The sequence below is a fragment of the Oryx dammah genome, unplaced genomic scaffold, assembly GCF_014754425.2.
Source record: "Oryx dammah isolate SB20612 unplaced genomic scaffold, SCBI_Odam_1.1 HiC_scaffold_11077, whole genome shotgun sequence".
Classification (NCBI taxonomy): domain Eukaryota; kingdom Metazoa; phylum Chordata; class Mammalia; order Artiodactyla; family Bovidae; genus Oryx; species Oryx dammah.
Genome location: NW_024080471.1, coordinates 7,233,442 through 7,250,721, shown reverse-complemented (window position 1 = coordinate 7,250,721; position 17,280 = coordinate 7,233,442). Strand labels below are relative to the sequence as shown.

The 17,280-nt window shown below is 44.6% G+C and overlaps 1 protein-coding gene across 6 annotated transcripts in view; it reads left to right on the top strand.

Moving 5' to 3' along the window:
* The window catches only part of LOC120860494 (tubulin-specific chaperone E), a 93,438-nt gene that overhangs the window by 63,787 nt on the left and 12,371 nt on the right, over positions 1–17,280 (top strand). For 3 of the 6 annotated variants that reach the window (XM_040236314.1, XM_040236312.1, XM_040236313.1), the window contains exons 4-5: positions 8,406–8,591; positions 13,224–13,312. In XM_040236314.1, the coding sequence (XP_040092248.1) occupies positions 8,406–8,591; positions 13,224–13,312 (275 nt within the window). Of the gene's footprint in view, positions 1–8,405; positions 8,592–13,165; positions 13,313–17,280 lie in introns of all 6 variants that reach the window. The other 3 variants (XM_040236317.1, XM_040236315.1, XM_040236316.1) reach the window with 1 other exon arrangement.

Genomic DNA, 17,280 nt, shown 5'->3' with positions numbered 1-17,280 from the left:
ATGATGTACTCTGCATATAAGTTAAATAAGCGGGGTGACAATATACAGCCTTGACATACCCCTTTCCCAATTTGGAACCAGTCTGTTGTTCCATGTCCAGTTCTAACTGTTGCTTCTTGACCTGCATACAGATTTTTCAGGAGGTAAATAAAGTTGTCTGGTATTCCCGTCTCTTGAAAGATTTCCCACAGTTTGTGATCTACACATTCAACGGCTTTGGTGTAATCAATAAAGCAGAAGTAGATACTTTTCTGGTATTCTCTTGCTTTTTTGATGATCCAGCAGATGTTGACAATTTGATCTCTGGTTCCTCTGCCTTTTCTAAATCCAGTTGAACACCTGGCAGTTCCCAGTTCATGTACTGTTGAAACCTCACTTGGAGAATTTTGAGCATTACCTTGCTAGTGGGTGAGATGAGTGCAATTGTGCAGTAGTTTGAGCATTCTTTGGCATTGCTTTCTTTGGGATTGGAATGAAAACTGACCTTTTCCGGCCCTATGGCCACTGCTGAGTTTTCCAAATTTGCTGGCATATTGAGTGCAGCACTTTCACAGCATCTTTTAGGATTTGAAATAGCTTAACTGAAATTCTATCCCCTCCGCTATCTTTGTTTGTAGTGATGCTTCCTAGGACCCACTTGACTTTGCATTCCAGGATCGCTCTAGGTGAGTGATCACATGATCGTGGTTATCTGGGTCATGAAAATCTTTTTTGTGTAGTTCTGTGTATTCTTGCCACCTCTTCTCAATATCTTCTGCTTCTGTTAGGTCCATACCATTTCTGTCCTCTATTCTGCCCATTTTTGCATGAACTATTCCTTTGGTATCTAGTTTTCTTGAAGAGATCTCTAGTCTTTCCCATTCTATTGTTTTCCTCTATTTCTTTGCATTGATCACTGAAGAAGGCTTTCTTACCGCTCCTTGCTATTCTTTGAAATTCTGCATTCAAATGGGTATATTTTTCCTTTTTCTCCTTTAACTTTCGCTTCTCTTCTTTTCTCAGCTGTTTGTAAGGCCTCCTCAGACAACCAATTTGCTTTTTTGCATTTCTTTTTCTTCGAGATGGTCTTAATCACTGCCTCCTGTACAATGTCACGAACCTCCGTCCATAGTTCTTCAGACACTCTATCAAATATAATCCCTTAAATTCCTACAGTTAAAGCAATATTATTTCTGCATTCTAATCTACATTCAGTTCAGTTCAGTCGCTCAGTCGTGTCTGACTCTTTGCGACCCCATGAATCACAGCACACCAGGCCTCCCTGTCCATCACCAACTCCCGGAGTTCACTCAAACTCACGTCCATCGAGTCAGTGATGCCATCCAGTCATCTCATCCTCTGTCATCCCCTTCTCCTCCTGCCCCCAATCCCTCCTAGCATCAGAGTCTTTTCCAATGAGTCAACTCTTCCCATAAGGTGGGCAAAGTACTGGAGTTTCAGCTTCAGCATCATTCCTTCCAAAGAAATCCCAGGGTTGATCTCCTTCAGAATGGACTGGTTGGATCTCCTTGCAGTCCAAGGGACCCTCAAGAGTCTTCTCCAACACCACAGTTCAAAGGCATCAATTCTTCGGTGCTCAGCCTTCTTCACAGTCCAACTTTCACATCCGTACATGACCACTGGAAAAACCATAGCCTTGACTAGACAGACTTTAGTTGGCAAAGTAATGTCTCTGCTTCTGAATATGCTATCTAGGTTGGTCATAACTTTTCTTCCAAGGAGTAAGTGTCTTTTAATTTCATGGCTGCAGTCACCATCTGCAGTGATTTTGGAGCCCCCCAAAATAAAGTCTGACCCTGTTTCCACTGTTTCCCCAATTATTTCCCATGAAGTGATGGGACCAGATGGCATGATCTTCCTTTTCTGAATGTTGAGCTTTAAGCCAACTTTTGCACTCTCCTCTTTCACTTTCATCAAGAGGTTTTTGAGTTCCTCTTCACTTTCTGCCATAAGGGTGGTGTCATCTGCATATCTGAGGTTATTGAAATTTCTCCCGGCAATCTTGATTCCAGCTTGTGCTTCTTCCAGCCCAGCATTTCTCATGACGTACTCTGCATAGAAGTTAAATAAGCAGGGTGACAATATACAGCCTTGACGCATTCCTTTTCCTATTTGGAACCAGTCTGTTGTTCCATGTCCAGTTCTAACTGTTGCTTCCTGACCTGCATACAGATTTTTGAAGAGGCAGGTCAGGAGGTCTGGTATTCTCATCTCTCTCAGAATTTTCCAGTTTATTGTTATCCACACAGTCAAAGGCTTTGGCATAGTCAATAAAGCAGAAATAGATGTTTTTCTGGAACTCTCTTGCCTTTTTGATGATCCAGCAGATGTTGGCAATTTGATCTCTGGTTCCTCTGCCTTTTCTAAAACCAGCTTGAACATCAGGAAGTTCACGGTTGACATATCTACATTAGGTGTGGACAAATACTGTTTAATTTCACTTATACGAGGTACCTAAAATAGTCAAATTCATAGAATCAGAAAGGATACTGGTAGATGCCAGGGGTGGGATGGGAGTGGGTGGGGAGTTAGTGTTTAATGGAGACAGAATTTCAGTTTCAGTTTAGTTCATTTAAGGTCAGTTGCTCAGTCATGTCCGACTCTTTACGACCCCATGAATTGCAGCACGTCAGGCCTCCCTGTCCATCACCAACTCCTGGAGTTCACTCAGACTCACGTCCATCGAGTCAGTGATGCCATCCAGCCATCTCATCCTCTGTCGTCCCCTTCTCCTCCTGCCCCCAATCCCTCCCAGCATCAGAGTCTTTTCCAATGAGTCAACTCTTCCCATGAGATGGCCAAAGTACTGGAGTTTCAGCTTTAGCATCATTCCTTCCAAAGAAATCCCAGGGCTGATCTCCTTCAGAATGGACTGGTTGGATCTTCTTGCAGTCCAAGGGACTCTCAAGAGTCTTCTCCAACACCACAGTTCGAAAGCATCAATTCTTCGGCGCTCAGCCTTCTTCACAGTCCAACTCTCACATCCATACATGACTACTGGAAAAAGTATAGCCTTGACTAGACGGACCTTAGTTGGCAAAGTAATGTCTCTGCTTTTGAATATGCTATCTAGGTTGGTCATAACTTTTCTTCCAAGGAGTAAGCGTCTTTTAATTTCATGGCTGCAGTAACCATCTGCAGTGATTTTGGATCCCACCAAAATAAAGTCTGACACTCTTTCCACTGTTTCCCCAATTATTTCCCATGAAGTGATGGGACCAGATGGCATGATCTTCCTTTTCTGAATGTCGAGCTTTAAGCCAACTTTTTCACTCTCCACTTTCATTTTCATCAAGAGGCTTTTGAGTTCCTCTTCACTTTCTGCCATAAGGATAGTGTCATCTGCGTATCTGAGATGATTGATATTTCTCCTGGCAATCTTGATTCCAGCTTGTACTTCTTTCAGCCCAGCGTTTCTCATAATGTACTCTGCATATAAGTTAAATATGCAGGGTGACAATATGCAGCCTTGACGTCCTCCTTTTCCTATTTGGAACCAGTCTGTTGTTCCATGTCCAGTTCTAACTGTTGCTTCCTGACCTGCATACAGGTTTCTCAAGAGGCAGGTCAGGTGGTTTGGTATTCCCATCTCTTTCAAAATTTTCCACAGTTTATTGTGATCCACACAGTCAAAGGCTTTGGCATAGTCAATAAAACAGAAATAGATGTTTTTCTGGAACTCTCTTGCTTTTTCCATGATCCAGCGGATGTTGCCAATTTGATCTCTGGTTCCTCTGCCTTTTCTAAAACCAGCTTGAACATCTGGAAGTTCAAGGTTCACATACTACTGAAGCCTGGCTTGGAGAATTTTGAGCATTACTTTAGTGACGTGTGAGATGAGTGCAGTTGTGCGGTAGCTTGAACATTCTTTGGCATTGCCTTTCTTTGGAATTGGAATGAAGACTGACCTTTTCCAGTCCTGTGGCCACTGCTGAGTTTTCCAAATTTGTTGGCATATTGAGTGCAGCACTTTCACAGCATCGTCTTTTAGGATTTGGAACAGCTCAAATGGAATTCCATCACCTCCACTAGCTTTGTTTGTAGTGATGGTTTCTAAGGCCCTCTTGACCTCACAGTCTAGAATGTCTGGCTCTAGGTGAGTGATCACACCATTGTGATTATCTTGATCGTGAAGATCTTTTTTTGTACAGTTCTTCTGTGTATTCCTGCCACCTCTTAATATCTTCTGCTTCTGTTAGGTCCATACCATCTCTGTCCTTTGTCGAGCCCATCTTTGCATGAAATGTTCCCTTGGTATCTCTAATTTTCTTGAAGAGATCTCTAGTCTTTCCCATTCTGTTGTTTTCCTCTGTTTCTTTGCATTGATCGCTGAGGAAGGCTTTCTTATCTCTCCTTGCTATCCTTTGGAACTCTGCATTCAGATGCTTATATCTTTTTTTTTCTCCTTTGTTTTTTGCTTCTCTTCTTTTCACAGCTATTTGTAAGGCCTCGCAGACAGCCATTTTGCTTTTTTGCATTTCTTTTCCATGGGAATGGTCTTGATCCCTGTCTCGTGTACAGTCTCACGAACCTCATTCCATAGTTCATCAGGCACTCTATCTATCAGATCTAGTCCCTTAAATCTATTTCTCACTTCCACTGTATAATCATAAGGGATTTGATTTACGTCATACCTGAAAGGTCTAGTGGTTTTCCCTACTTTCTTCAATTTAAGTTTGAATTTGCCAATAAGGAGTTCATAATCTCAGCCATAGTCAGCTCCTGGTCTTGTTTTTTTTGACTGTATAGCGCTTCTCCATCTTTGGCTGCAAAGAATATAATCAATCTGGTTTCGATGTTGACCATCTGGTGATGTCCATGTGTAGAGTCTTCTCTTGTGTTGTTAGAAGAGGGTGTTTGCTAGGACCAGTGTGTTTTCTTGGCAAACTCTATTAGCTTTTGCCCTGCTTCATTCTGCATTCCAAGGCCAAATTTGCCTGTTACCGCAAGTGTTTCTTGACTTCCCACTTTTGCATTCCAGTCCCCTATAATGAAAAGGACATCTTTTTTGGGTGTTAGTTCTAAAAGGTCTTGTAGGTCTTCATAGAACCGTTCAACTTCAGGTTCTTCAGCGTTACTGGTTGGGGCATAGGCTTGGATTTCCATGATACTCAATGGTTTTCTTTGGAAACGAACAGAGATCATTCTGTCGTTTTTGAGATTGCATCCAAGTACTGCATTTCGGACTCTCTTGTTGACCGTGATGGCTACTCCATTTCTTCTGAGGGATTCCTGCCCGCAGTAGTAGATATAATGTTCATCTGAGTTAAATTCACCCATTCCAGTCCATTTTAGTTCACTGATTCCTAGAATGTTGACGTTCACTATTGCCATCTCCTGTTTGACCACTTCCAATTTGCCTTGATTCATGGACCTGACATTCCAGGTTCTTATGCAGTATTGCTCTTTACAGCATTGGACCTTGCTTCTATCACCAGTCACATCCACAGCTGGGTATTGTTTTTGCTTTGGCTCCATCCCTTCATTCTTTCTGGAGTTATTTCTCCACTGATCTCCAGTAGCATATTGGGCACCTACTGACCTGGGGAGTTCCTCTTTCACTGTCCTATCATTTTGCCTTTTCATACTGTTCATGGTGTTCTCAAGGCAAGAATACTGAAGTGGTTTGCCATTCCCTTCTCCAGTGGACCACATTCTGTCAGACCTCTCCACCGTGCTCACCCATCTTGGGTGGCCCCGCGGGCATGGCTTAGTTTCATTGAGTTAGACAAGGCTGTGGTTCTCGTGTGATTAGATTGACTAGTTTTCTGTGAGTATGGTTTCAGTGTGTCTACCCTCTGATGCACTCTTGCAACACCTACCATCTTACTTGGGTTTCTCTTACCTTGGGCGTGGGGTATCTGTTCACAGCTGCTGCAGCAAAGCGTAGCCGCTGCTCCTTACCTTGGACGAGGGGTATCTCCTCAGCGCTGCCCCTAAAGTTTCAATTTAGGAAGGTCAAAAATCTGGGAGATGGGTGATGGTGAGAGGTATCCAACAGTGTGAATGTTGTGTACAGTTAAATTTGTTAAAATAGTATGTTTTATATTATGTGACTTTTACCGCAATGAAAAAACATGTGAGAAAACAAAAAACCGAAGTATTTTCTAGGCAGCATCTAGTAGACAGTGATCCTCTGATACCCCAACAGACAACCCAGATTCAGAACGTGATTTTGCTGCAACAGAGAATTTAATTTCCTGCATCAACTGTTCCCCCCTCTCTGTAGGGTTATCTTCATCAGCATATAAGTTTCACGCCTGGTCCTGTCTTAAAACATCTCCCCTTTCCAATAAAACTCTTCGGCGTGAGAGTAATCTCAGCCCAGTCTCCTCCCACTTGAACTTGCCTCCCGGCCCCACCCCGGCTACTTCTTTCAGGGTTACTGTCCATTTGCTAGAGTCTGTGCCCAGAAGCCCTGGACGTGATTGTCCAGTCTCCATCGCCTTCCGGGACGCCGCCCTCTCTGGGGTTCTCACGCCCTTGGGGCCACTTTTTGCCTGAGGCATCATTCTGACTCTGGGGTTACAAATACCTTTCACAATCTGGTAATCTCTCTAGAGCCACATTGCAGAAAAAAAATGTATATATGTTTACACTGACAAAATTTATTGTCAGTAGTATTTCATCCCCTTTAATTATGGTGGTTTCTAGGGAAGTTTGATTTCTCTAAGAGCTAAAATAATAATGTACAAAATAATGTTTATTGTACAAATTTTGGTGATTCCTGTATTTCATCATTTATTCTCTACTGTGATCGAATGATACTACCATTTTCAGCTGTTTTATAGGCATACTTGGGTTTCCCTGAAAGTTAGGTCTTGTTGCCGTGATCTAGTGCTGATGGTGAAATGTAATGTGTCTAAAGATCCGTTTTGAGTCTCTTGAAAAGCCTGACAGTAATCCTTACATATGGCAATATGATTAATATTTTTATTAAATTCTTCTAGAAATTATTGCTAAAAATTGCTATAAAACAATTTTATAATTTAGAATTATGTAAATTATGGTAAATATAAATTTATATAAATATATAAATGGTGGTAAATATTAATTATGCTAGAATTTCTTATACTTCTGTAGAATATAGAATATTCATGCTCTAATTCTATCCCCATATTTGAACTTTCATTTAGTTCAGGTTATAATTTGAAAGATTTTATATGTAATCCTGTTATCCACAAGTGTTTTCATTTTTTGTGTGTCCTTATTGAATCTTTGTCTAGCCATAGATAAGATTCTTCTGTAGTTCTGTCATGTACAATTTGGAACAGTTTTTAGAAATCTCAGCATTATTCTGTAAGTAGTTTTCTTAAGTATTACAGCTAGAATACTTTAATGACCTCATCTATCTGGTTTACTTAATAGTTCCTGTCCAGCTGGACATTTTTATGGTTTCCAGAATTCCTCAGTTTTAAAAAATGCTATTATATAGAATCTTTGTAAATGCAGTTTTGCTTTGTTTTTAAATTTTTGCCTGCTGACAGATTCCCAGGGGTATGATTATACAATCAAACACGAACTCAACCTTGCAGTCTTTGAATGTTAGGAGTTTATTTTTTGCCAGTTTTATTGAAAACAGTTTCATTGTTTGAATTTGCATTTTTTAAATTTATTTTTAAATTTTAAATTTGGGCCGTGCTGGGTGTTTGTCGCGCCGTGAGCGTCTTCTCTCGTTGTGGCGGCGCGGGGCGGGCACTCCCTAGTTGTACACATGGGCTTCTCATTGACGTGGCTTCTCCTGGTGTGGGGCCTGGGCTCTAGGCGTGCAGGCTTTAATGGCTGTGCCGTGGGGGCTCAGTAGCTGTGGCTTGTGGGCTCTCGAGCACAGGCTCAGCAGTAGTGGAGCATGGGCTTTGTTGCCCTGCAGCATATGGGGTCTTCCCAGGCCAGGGATCGAACCCGTGTCTCCTACATTGGCAGGAGGATTCTTTACCACTGAGCCACCAGGGAAGCCCCAAGTTTGCATTTCTTAATCATTAGCAAGGTGAAACTTTTTCCCATGATTTTAATACTCTTTCTTGTTTTATGAATTATCTGTTCTATATTTCTTATCTGTTTATCTATTGGGATTTTACCTGCTTGCATCAGCTCTCAACCCTTTATGATCAATTGTATCAATTACACTTTTTAAAAAATATTCCCTTTTATGCTGTTTTTACTTTTTTTAGCATATGGAAAATTTTGAAAACCTTCAGAACATTACCTTATGGCCATTCTTGGTGGATGATACTTGCTTTCTCCTTCTTTTTAAAAATTGTTTAATTGCTTTTATTTGCTAATATGTTTGTAAATGCAGACAGTTTACATTTGTGGCAGACTGACAATTTATACAGGATTTTTGTGCGTGTGATCTTATTTAAATAGCCCTACAGATGATATTCTCTATTTACCTCCATTTCCAGGCACCCAACAGCCGGATCCTTCATTCGTCCAAACAAAGTAAATTTTGGAGTAGACTTTCTCACTGCAATTAAGAACCGCTATGTGCTAGAAGATGAACCAAAGGAAGAGGAAACAGAGCAGATTGTTATAATTGGAAATAAGCCTGTAGAAACCATTGGTTTTGACTCTGTTATAAAACAGCAAAGGTAAGTGAAACTGATATGGTAGAGCTGACTTTGACAGTTTCATCCAAGTTTAGGATTTAAGTTCACTTGACTGTGTGTCAGTGCTGAGAACTGTGCTCCCAAGCGGGTCTCTTTTCTGCAGATCAGCAAATTGCAATCAGAGGGATCCAAGGATTGAATATTTAGGGGAAATTAAAGTTCTTATTTTAGCACAGGACTTTTCTAGATTGAAAGATAAACATTGATTTGCCCGTTGTTATTTATACCATACTCTACTGTATTGACTAATTATTAAGGAGCTAAGGTTGGACATTTGATGAGTCAGGAATGGAAACAGAAGTCTACTTTGTTACCTGTGCCGTGTAGCAGGATGGCAACTTCTAAAACCCAGTAGTTCCCGTCTCTGCACACGCTCATCACCTGGGCTGCTTTTGAAACATGCCGAATTCTTGGTCCCATCCCAGACCTACTGGATCACAATACCCTGGGGGTCTTGCTTTTAAAATGTACCCCGAAGTGACTGTGTCTAAGGGGCACTAAATGCATTTTGAAAGTGCTGTGTTTGAACTTTCTCTGCACTTTCAAACTCTTTGAACACAGTGGTGCTCTTCAGAGAGCCTCATTGCTTATTCTGATGCACCATGTGAACCAGAGTAGAAGCTAATATTCACACAAAGCCATGCACAACTGTGTGGTTTTGTGCGACTTCCCAGGTTGTGCTTCTTTAGTGATGGTCAGTGTGTGGTGTGTGACCCTGACCTGGATGAGGCATCCTAGTAGTGACCCCTGGTGGCCACTCTGCAGAGTAGATTTGCTGCTATTGACACCTTCAGTCTCTGAAAGAGTTAAACTGTGATTCTGTTCAAAATTAAATTCTTTGCTATCTTTTTATTGTTCTCATTATTATTATGGTGATTTAAACATGATACAGAATTTAACTCACATGGGCACTAGGTTGAAGAGTAAATACATTTCCTTTTTTAAAATTAAAAAAATTTTTTTTTTTTTTTTTTTAATTTTGGCTACACCCTGTAGCTTGCAGAATCTAAGTTCCCTGACCAGGGATTGAACCTAGGCCATGACCGCGAGAGCCCGGAGTCCCAACTGCTAGACCATGAAGGAACTCCTAGTAAATTCATTTCTCTGGTTTTTAGCATTTAAAAAAAAACGCGCAAATTCTTTCAAGATTTTTGAAAAAGCAGTAACTTGACTGTTAATTACAAACAACATACATTCATTGTTGAGGATTTAGAAAATATACCTTGAACAAGAGTCATGACTAATGCGCCACTGAGAGACAATGAATGTAGGTGATTTTTGCTTTATTGAACTTGATTTACAGAGCTGTGGGCTTCCCTGGTGGCTCAGATGGTAAGGAATCTGCCTGCCGTGCAGGAGACCCGAGTTTGATCCTTGGGTCAGGAAGATCCCCTGGAGAAGGGAATGGCTACTCACTTTAGTATTCTAGCCCGGAAAATTCCATGGACAGAGGAGCCTGGCAGGCTGCCATCCATGGGGTCCTTACGAGTTGGACACAGCTGAGTGACTAACACTAACAGAACTGTATCCTTCACAGGGTTAGGGTTCTTTGCTTAATTTTTTCCATTTAAAATGCAAATATTAAAAAAAAATTTTTTTACACCAGAAGAGGTACTTTTTCCCCCTGTTGGTTAATCTCTTTCAGAGAACACCATGGGCACTGTGAGTGTTAACAAATTGCCAACAGATTTTTCTCCCCTGGTTGATGAACAGCTGCATAACTCAGATTTCTAGTGAATGATTACTGCCTGCATATATATCAATCAACGTGTTCACTAATGAGCTAGTGTCTTTCTGGAAAGGACCCAGTGTTGGAGTCAGTCAGGCTGGGTTCAGATGTCAGCTCAGCCACTTTCTTTCTAGTCCTGACACCAGTTAGAGCTTCTTTGGTTTCTAGGCTTCCGTTTCCTCATTTCCAAAGTAATACCTAAGCTGTTAGAACTCTTGGGAATAACAAGTGGTAGGCGTCACTGTTGGCGTAATGCTTGCTTTTTTTTTTTTTAATTTGGCCTTGCTGTTCTGTGCATGGGATCTTATGTGGGATCAACCTGTGCCCCCTGCATTGAGAGTGTGGAGTCTTAACCACTCAACTCAACCTCAACTTTAAGCCATTGTATTATTTCCTTAATAATTCCAGGTGACCAGCTTTGAGTTTGCATCACTGAGAAAAGACATAATGAGGGAAGCAAAACCAAATGAAAACCACTGTGTATGGTTTCTCTTTGGAGATGGCTGTGGCTCTGACTGAGGTCTGAATTGAGACCAGGATCCCTAAGCTTCCAGGCACCACATGAACTCAGGGGTCCAGCAGGGTAGTTTGCATTTTAGAGGGGAACAGTGACATCTGCCGGACATGGTGTGAACTGCTAGTTGCAGGTAGTTGAGTTTCTCACTATTCCTCCTCTTTCCATGGCGTCACATACCTGCAAAGCTGGGTTTGGAGTCACTCTTGTGCTGAAAGAAAAGCAAGTACTGTATCTCCTGAAAATCATCATGGAACAGGAAAAGGAGGGGTGGGGTCCATTCAGACTCCAGGGTTTGAAAAGTTATATAGTGCCCAGCAGACACTAGTTTGACAGGACATAAATAATTATAAACTTGTTTGGTCCTAATTGCTTACTAAATGGTACTTTATTTTGGCCTCGGGGCACTGCGGGAGCTTACTGAAATGCTAAGGGCCCCGTGAACTGAGAAAGTTTGGCAGCCTATGCCCCAGCACTTTGCTGCTGCCTTTCTCTCAAGTTTCTCATGCCTTGCAGGTTGGTCTTAGTATTCCCCCAGAGGTTGTCAGTTTTATATTTACTTTTATAAATGCTTGTAAAATGACTTACTGTATATCACAGTATATTCTGAGGGTTTCACAAATACTGACCCACTAAATGATAGCATATAAAAGTTGTAAAATATACATAATGTAAAATTTACCATCTTAACCATTTTTTTTTTTAAATTTTGGCTGCATCGGATCTCAGTTGCCTCATGTGGGATCTTTTCGTTGCTGTATACAGACTCAGTTGTGGTGCATAAGCTTAGTTGCTCTGGGGCATGTGGGATCTTAGTTCCTGGACCAGGGATTGAGCCTGCATCCCCTGAATTGCATGTCATATTCTTAACTACTGGACCAATAGGGAAATCCCCATCTTAACTTTAAGTGTGTAGTTCAGTAGGGTTAGGTGCATTCCCACTGTTGTGTAACCAGCAGGACTGTCCATCTTCAGAACCTTCTCTTCCTCCCAGACTGACACCTTGCAGGCCTTAAACAACAGCTGCACATCTCTGCCTCCCGCAGCCCGTGGCAGCCGCCGTTCTACTTCCGTGTCTGTGAGGTTGACCCTCACCTAGGTACCTCATATAAATGCAGGCATGCAGTGTGTGTCCTTTTGTGACTGGCCCCTTTCACATAGCATGTCTTCCAGGTTCACAAATGTAGTCCCTTCCTTTTTAAGACTGAGTAATACTCCGTCACATGGACTGACCGCACTTGATTCCTTGGTCAGTGGGCACTCGGAACGTGTGGCCCTTAGTGAATAAAGCCGTCATGCTCACGGGCGTGTGGATGTGCCGCCTGAGGTGCAGAGAGGTTAGCACGTCCAGGGCCAGAGGAGGGGGGAGTCTGACTCCAGGTCCTGTGCTCTCAACACTCTGCGGTGCTGTAACGCTTGGGCTCTTTGAATGAACAGAACATAGATTCTCTACAGTTAAAAAAGTGCTTTCTGAGAGTATCTAAAAAAGCTAAAGATACACACACATGCTCTCTAGGCTATATCCCTAGAGAGATTTTGCCACCTGAGTACAAAAAGTATACAGTAATGTGTCCTTTAGCACTGTTGGGAATAATCTCCCTGTCACCAGAGGAGCAAATAAAGCAACGGCGGTCTCTCTCTCTGGTGACAGACCACAGGTGTGAACATGTCCATTCCAGAGCATGTGTCCATGCAGTCCCCTCTCAGTGCTGGACAGGGTATTGTTGAGGGAGGAAGTTAGTCAAAGGAAAATGAAAGTGAAGTCGCTCAGTCGTGTCCAACTCTTTGCAACCCCATGGACTGTAGCCCACCAGGCTCCTCCGTCCATGAGATTTTCCAGCCAAGAATACTGGAATGGGCTGCCCTTGCCTTCTCCAGGGGATCTTCCTGAGCCAGGGATTGAACCTGGGTCTCCCGCACCGCAGACAGACGTTTTACCGTCTGAGCCACTAGGGAAGCCGTACGGTACCATTTATGTCAAATTTTATAATATTCAAAACTGCAATAACTGTTTAGGGACATGGAAATATAGTAAAACTGTTAGGAGAGTAAAATAATAAACTATAAAAAAAATAGTAAAACTATTAAGAAATGCTTAAGATTAAGCCAACACTGACCCCAGTGCCCTCGTTCCCTATGGGGAGTGGAGGACGAGAGGAAAGGGGCTCGAGAGGATTTCGATGTCGTGTATAATGTTTGTAATGCCTTTTTTTTTTTTTTCCCCAGTAAGGCTTTATTTCTTAAGTTGGGTGGTGGATACTGTTATTTCTGGTGCCTTATTATGTGTCTAAAACGCTTTTTAATCTTTTAAAGGGCCGATGGATAGCGTACATGTTTATGTCTGCATGTGAACTATGTGTTTTTCATACAGTCAGCTGAGCAAGTTGCAAGACGTTTCTTTGAGGAACTGCGCAGTAAATGGTGCTGGTGATCAAGGAGGAATTGCCAAAGCTTGTCCTAGTATCCTTTCTAGTGAGAACTCGTCACTGGGATCGGGCTGGATTGGACACTTGAGCCAGACACCCTGGTTCCCTACCCGATGTCCGTTCTCCTAATGGGGACTCGGTTCCGCCTGAGGTTGTCGCCGCTCGGGGAAATTACCTTCCTAGACCATTTGCTTTCAAGTGGGGTGTGTGACTCACCCGGACCGGGGAGAGGTAAAATGGGAGTGTCTGGACAGGGTTTCTTCCAGGGAGACAGACGTGGCTGGACCAGCTTCTGTCCGTTGCCCACCACCCTGCCCGCCCCCTCTTGGAGCACAGACAGAGGGTCCAGGGCTTGGCAGCCAGGCTGTGGGGTGAGAGCCGTCCTGGGAAGCCGGCAGGGAAGGCGCCGAGAGGGACTGGCGCCTTGGGTGGGCCCCGGGGCCACTGCACCAGCCCCGACGGCCTTCCTGAGAGGGAGGGAAGTAAATCCTTTCTTTCATTAAGGTTCCTGCTCATGCAGCAATGCGGTTTGAAATCATACCTCAAAAACAAGCTTTTCCAAATTTGTCATCTGTCTCTTATAAGTGTGTTCTTTGTTTTTCGCCCTGTGTTTCTCTTATGCCCACACCTAAAAATAGAGGAGGTCAGTCTAAAAGAAAAATCATTAAACTTGCCCCATTTTGTAGTCTGGTAGTCTACTATTTTCTGGTCTGGTAGGGTGTAGTCTGGTTCAAGTGCTTCTTGGATCTGCTACAGTCCTAACAAACCCCAAATAAATGCATCTTTTGGCGTTAAAAACAAAAAGTGGTAAGTCAAATAGACTTTCTCTAACTTTAAAAGGTCTTCTCTCAATTCCTTAAGGCTGCCTTATCTTTGCATAATAGTTTATGCAAAAGACAGCAGCTTATAGGTCTCTCAACTGAGGAGATGGCTGAAGAGCTTTCTTTTAGCAAAATATTTCTAACCACTCTGATGCTACCTACCTTGTGATGGGAAGTGAAGCATAGCTCCCCAAGCCAGTGTTTCAGAGGTGCAGTCCCTTGGCGCTGGGGGTCTGCTGGGACTTGTGACCACTGGTCCTTTCTGCCCGTGAGCAGCACCCCCACCCCACCTTTGCCCCAGATGCGGTCATTCCTCTGCAGGTTAGGCAGCAGAGTCAGGGCATTGAGGTAGGTGTGGAATGGAGCTAGGTAAGGAGCACAATGCCACAGAAGTTCATGGCACATTCTATAATCTGCCTGGCCTCCTCCTAAATGGTTTCAGAAGACTGGGAATTGGGTGGTTCAAGGCTCATTTTCAGCACACAGAAAAGTTCTGGTCAGCAGAGGGGTTTGGGAGTGCAGATCGGCTGATTGGAGTTGTCAGCAGTATGCTGGGCAATCAGCATCTTGCTTGTTTATACCGCTTTCTCCTGGGCAAGAATGTCCCCCAAGACAGGAGGCAATGAAGTTTGCTGAGATAATCAAGTCATGGCCTATATTTGCAGACCCAGTGATGAATGCCTTGCACTTGCTGATTGAATTCTCACCCGAAGTTGAAGGATTGCCTGGTGTATGTGATCCAGTCATCGTTTCTAGACTGATCCTTCTCTCAAATCCTTCACTGAGCCAAGGCTGACGGTGGTGGATCGGAGAGCTTGGCTGGGAAGAGGTGTCTCTGAACTTGGGGAGCCCACAGGAGCGAGAGTGATAGAGCTCCCAGGACTGTGTGTGCTCAAGTGTGTCTGTGTGTGTGTGTGTGTGTGTCCACTATATCAAGTTGAAGTCTGAATACAGGTGGTCCCTGTGCTCTGTTAGAGAAGGAAGTGGCAACCCACTCCGGTACTCTTGCCTGGAAAATCCCACGGACAGAGGAGCCTGGTGGGCTGCAGTCCATGGGGTCACAAGGAGTTGGACACGACTGAGCGACTTCTGTGGGGTTGCACAGAGTCGGACACGACTGAAGCGACTTAGCAGCAGCAGCAGCTGTGCTCTGTACAGGCTAGTAGAAATATGTATAATTCTAGCTACACAATGGAAAGCACAAGCGAGTGGAGAATGACTGGACATGAACCCTTTCCAATTAGCCTGATGGCCCAGAGTTAGCAGGACTGATGAGAATGAAGGGCAGTGGGGGTTTGACCACTGGTCACAAGAAGCGCCCAGGCCAACCACTGCATGCGGGTCTGCGTCTAGGGTGGAGCAGCGGAGGGCACGTGGCAGCATGAGGGGCTGCAGTTCAGGGGCAGGAGGAAGGGCCCGTGTCAGGGGCAGCCCCACCGCCCCTGTGGTGGCTTTGAGACCCCCAGAGCGAGCAGGTGGCCAAGTGGCTGGGGGAGGAGCCAGGGGGACTGGGGGTGCTCTGTGTCTAGGTGTGTCTAGCTGGCCCACACTTGTGGCCCTTTCTCCTTCCATGTGGACGGTGGCCGCTGTTCTAGTGGTAGAGGCCCGGCTTTTCTCTGCTGCTTTCTCCACTGACTTCCACTCTGCTGGCAGCAAACCCTGGAGCGTGAACGAGCACCATTCTGCTCCGTGTCTCATCATCAGGGCATAAGAATCCTGCCCCCAGAGTTCTGAGTGTTATTTCCAAGCCCTCCTGCACTCTGTTCTTTCAGAGCTCCTTAGGTCGGGAGCTGGCAAGCTGTCCCCTAAGGAGCCAGGGAATAAATACCTTAGGCCTGTGGCCAACCAGCAACCTGGGATATTGTGTGGATGCTTCCATGACCACCTCAAATGTAACCTTTTAAAACCGTGAACACCGTCCTTAGCTCTCTGGCCTCAGTACGCCCAGAGCGGCTGGAGCAGGGTACAGGCTCTGATTTGCCACCTGGCTGGGTTCATCCCCTTCTGGGCCTTGCCTCCGCCTGCCTTCCCCTCTTCCTGCCTCCTTGTGGAGCTTCCTCATTGGCAAGTCTTTCCTCTCCAACCAGCCCTGTTGATGGACGCCACTATTTGTATTAAAAGTGACTTTCTCCATCTTTCATGGGCAATGATGCCTTGTTGCATTGGAGGCTATAAGAAAATGGGTTTGGGGCTGAGGCTGATCGGGATCTAAGTTCACAGCCGTTGGCCCGCCCCACGCAGCACGGCTACTGACTGCTCGGTTTTTCCTTCAGTGAAAAAGCGAGATGCTGCCTGCACCCAGTGGACCACCTGGCCCGTGGGCAGTCGTTCTTTGGTTCTGGTTTTCTCTTTCCCTCTGTCGCTGCTCCGCCTCAGTCTCTCTGGCAGACTGAGGTGCCAGAGGTCAGCACTCCCCAGGCTCAGACCTTTGACCCTTGGCCTCTCCTGATGAGGCGAGTCCAGCCTGTAGCTGCCAGGCTCCTGCACTCCGGCCTCTGTCCCAGTCCTGTCTGTCTGCTGTGTGCCACCTCTGTTAGGGTGTCTGCAGTCATCTCACGTTGAATGTGTCCCCTCAAACCTGCTCCTCTGTAGTCTTTCTCCATAAAGGGCAGTTCCAGTGACACCAGCCAAAACCCTCAGGGTTAATTTAACTCTTCCTTTTTTCTCAAGTCTCATCTGAATCCATTGACAAGTCCCATCAGCCTCTTCCCTCTGCTGCCCCTCTGGTTCAGGAGCCTCCCGCCTCCCCTTTCTGCTCTGTCTTCGTTTCCTTGCAGTGTGTCCTTTAGCAGTGCAGTAGAATGGCCTTTTAAAAGACCTGGGTCAGCCCACATCAGCAGCTCCCCTTGCAGGCAGAGACTAACAGAGACTTAGCCCTTTGTGATCTGACCTGGGCTCTGGGGCCTCCCTTCCAGTGCCTCCACCCTGTCTGCGCAGGCAGACATGAGCTTGCTGTCCCCCACCACAGGCCAAACCCATTCCAACTTCAGGGCATTTGCTCCTGTTGTCCCTTCTGCCTCGATGAGCTTCTCCAGGGTGGCATTCCCTCAATTCCTTCAGCTCTGCCCACAGGTCACCTTCTCGGTCAGGTGGCCATCGTGAGCACTGTGTATAAATCCCCTACACCTCCTTTGCTGCAGGCCCAGCTCTGTTACTCTGAGGCATGTCTGTAACTGGCACA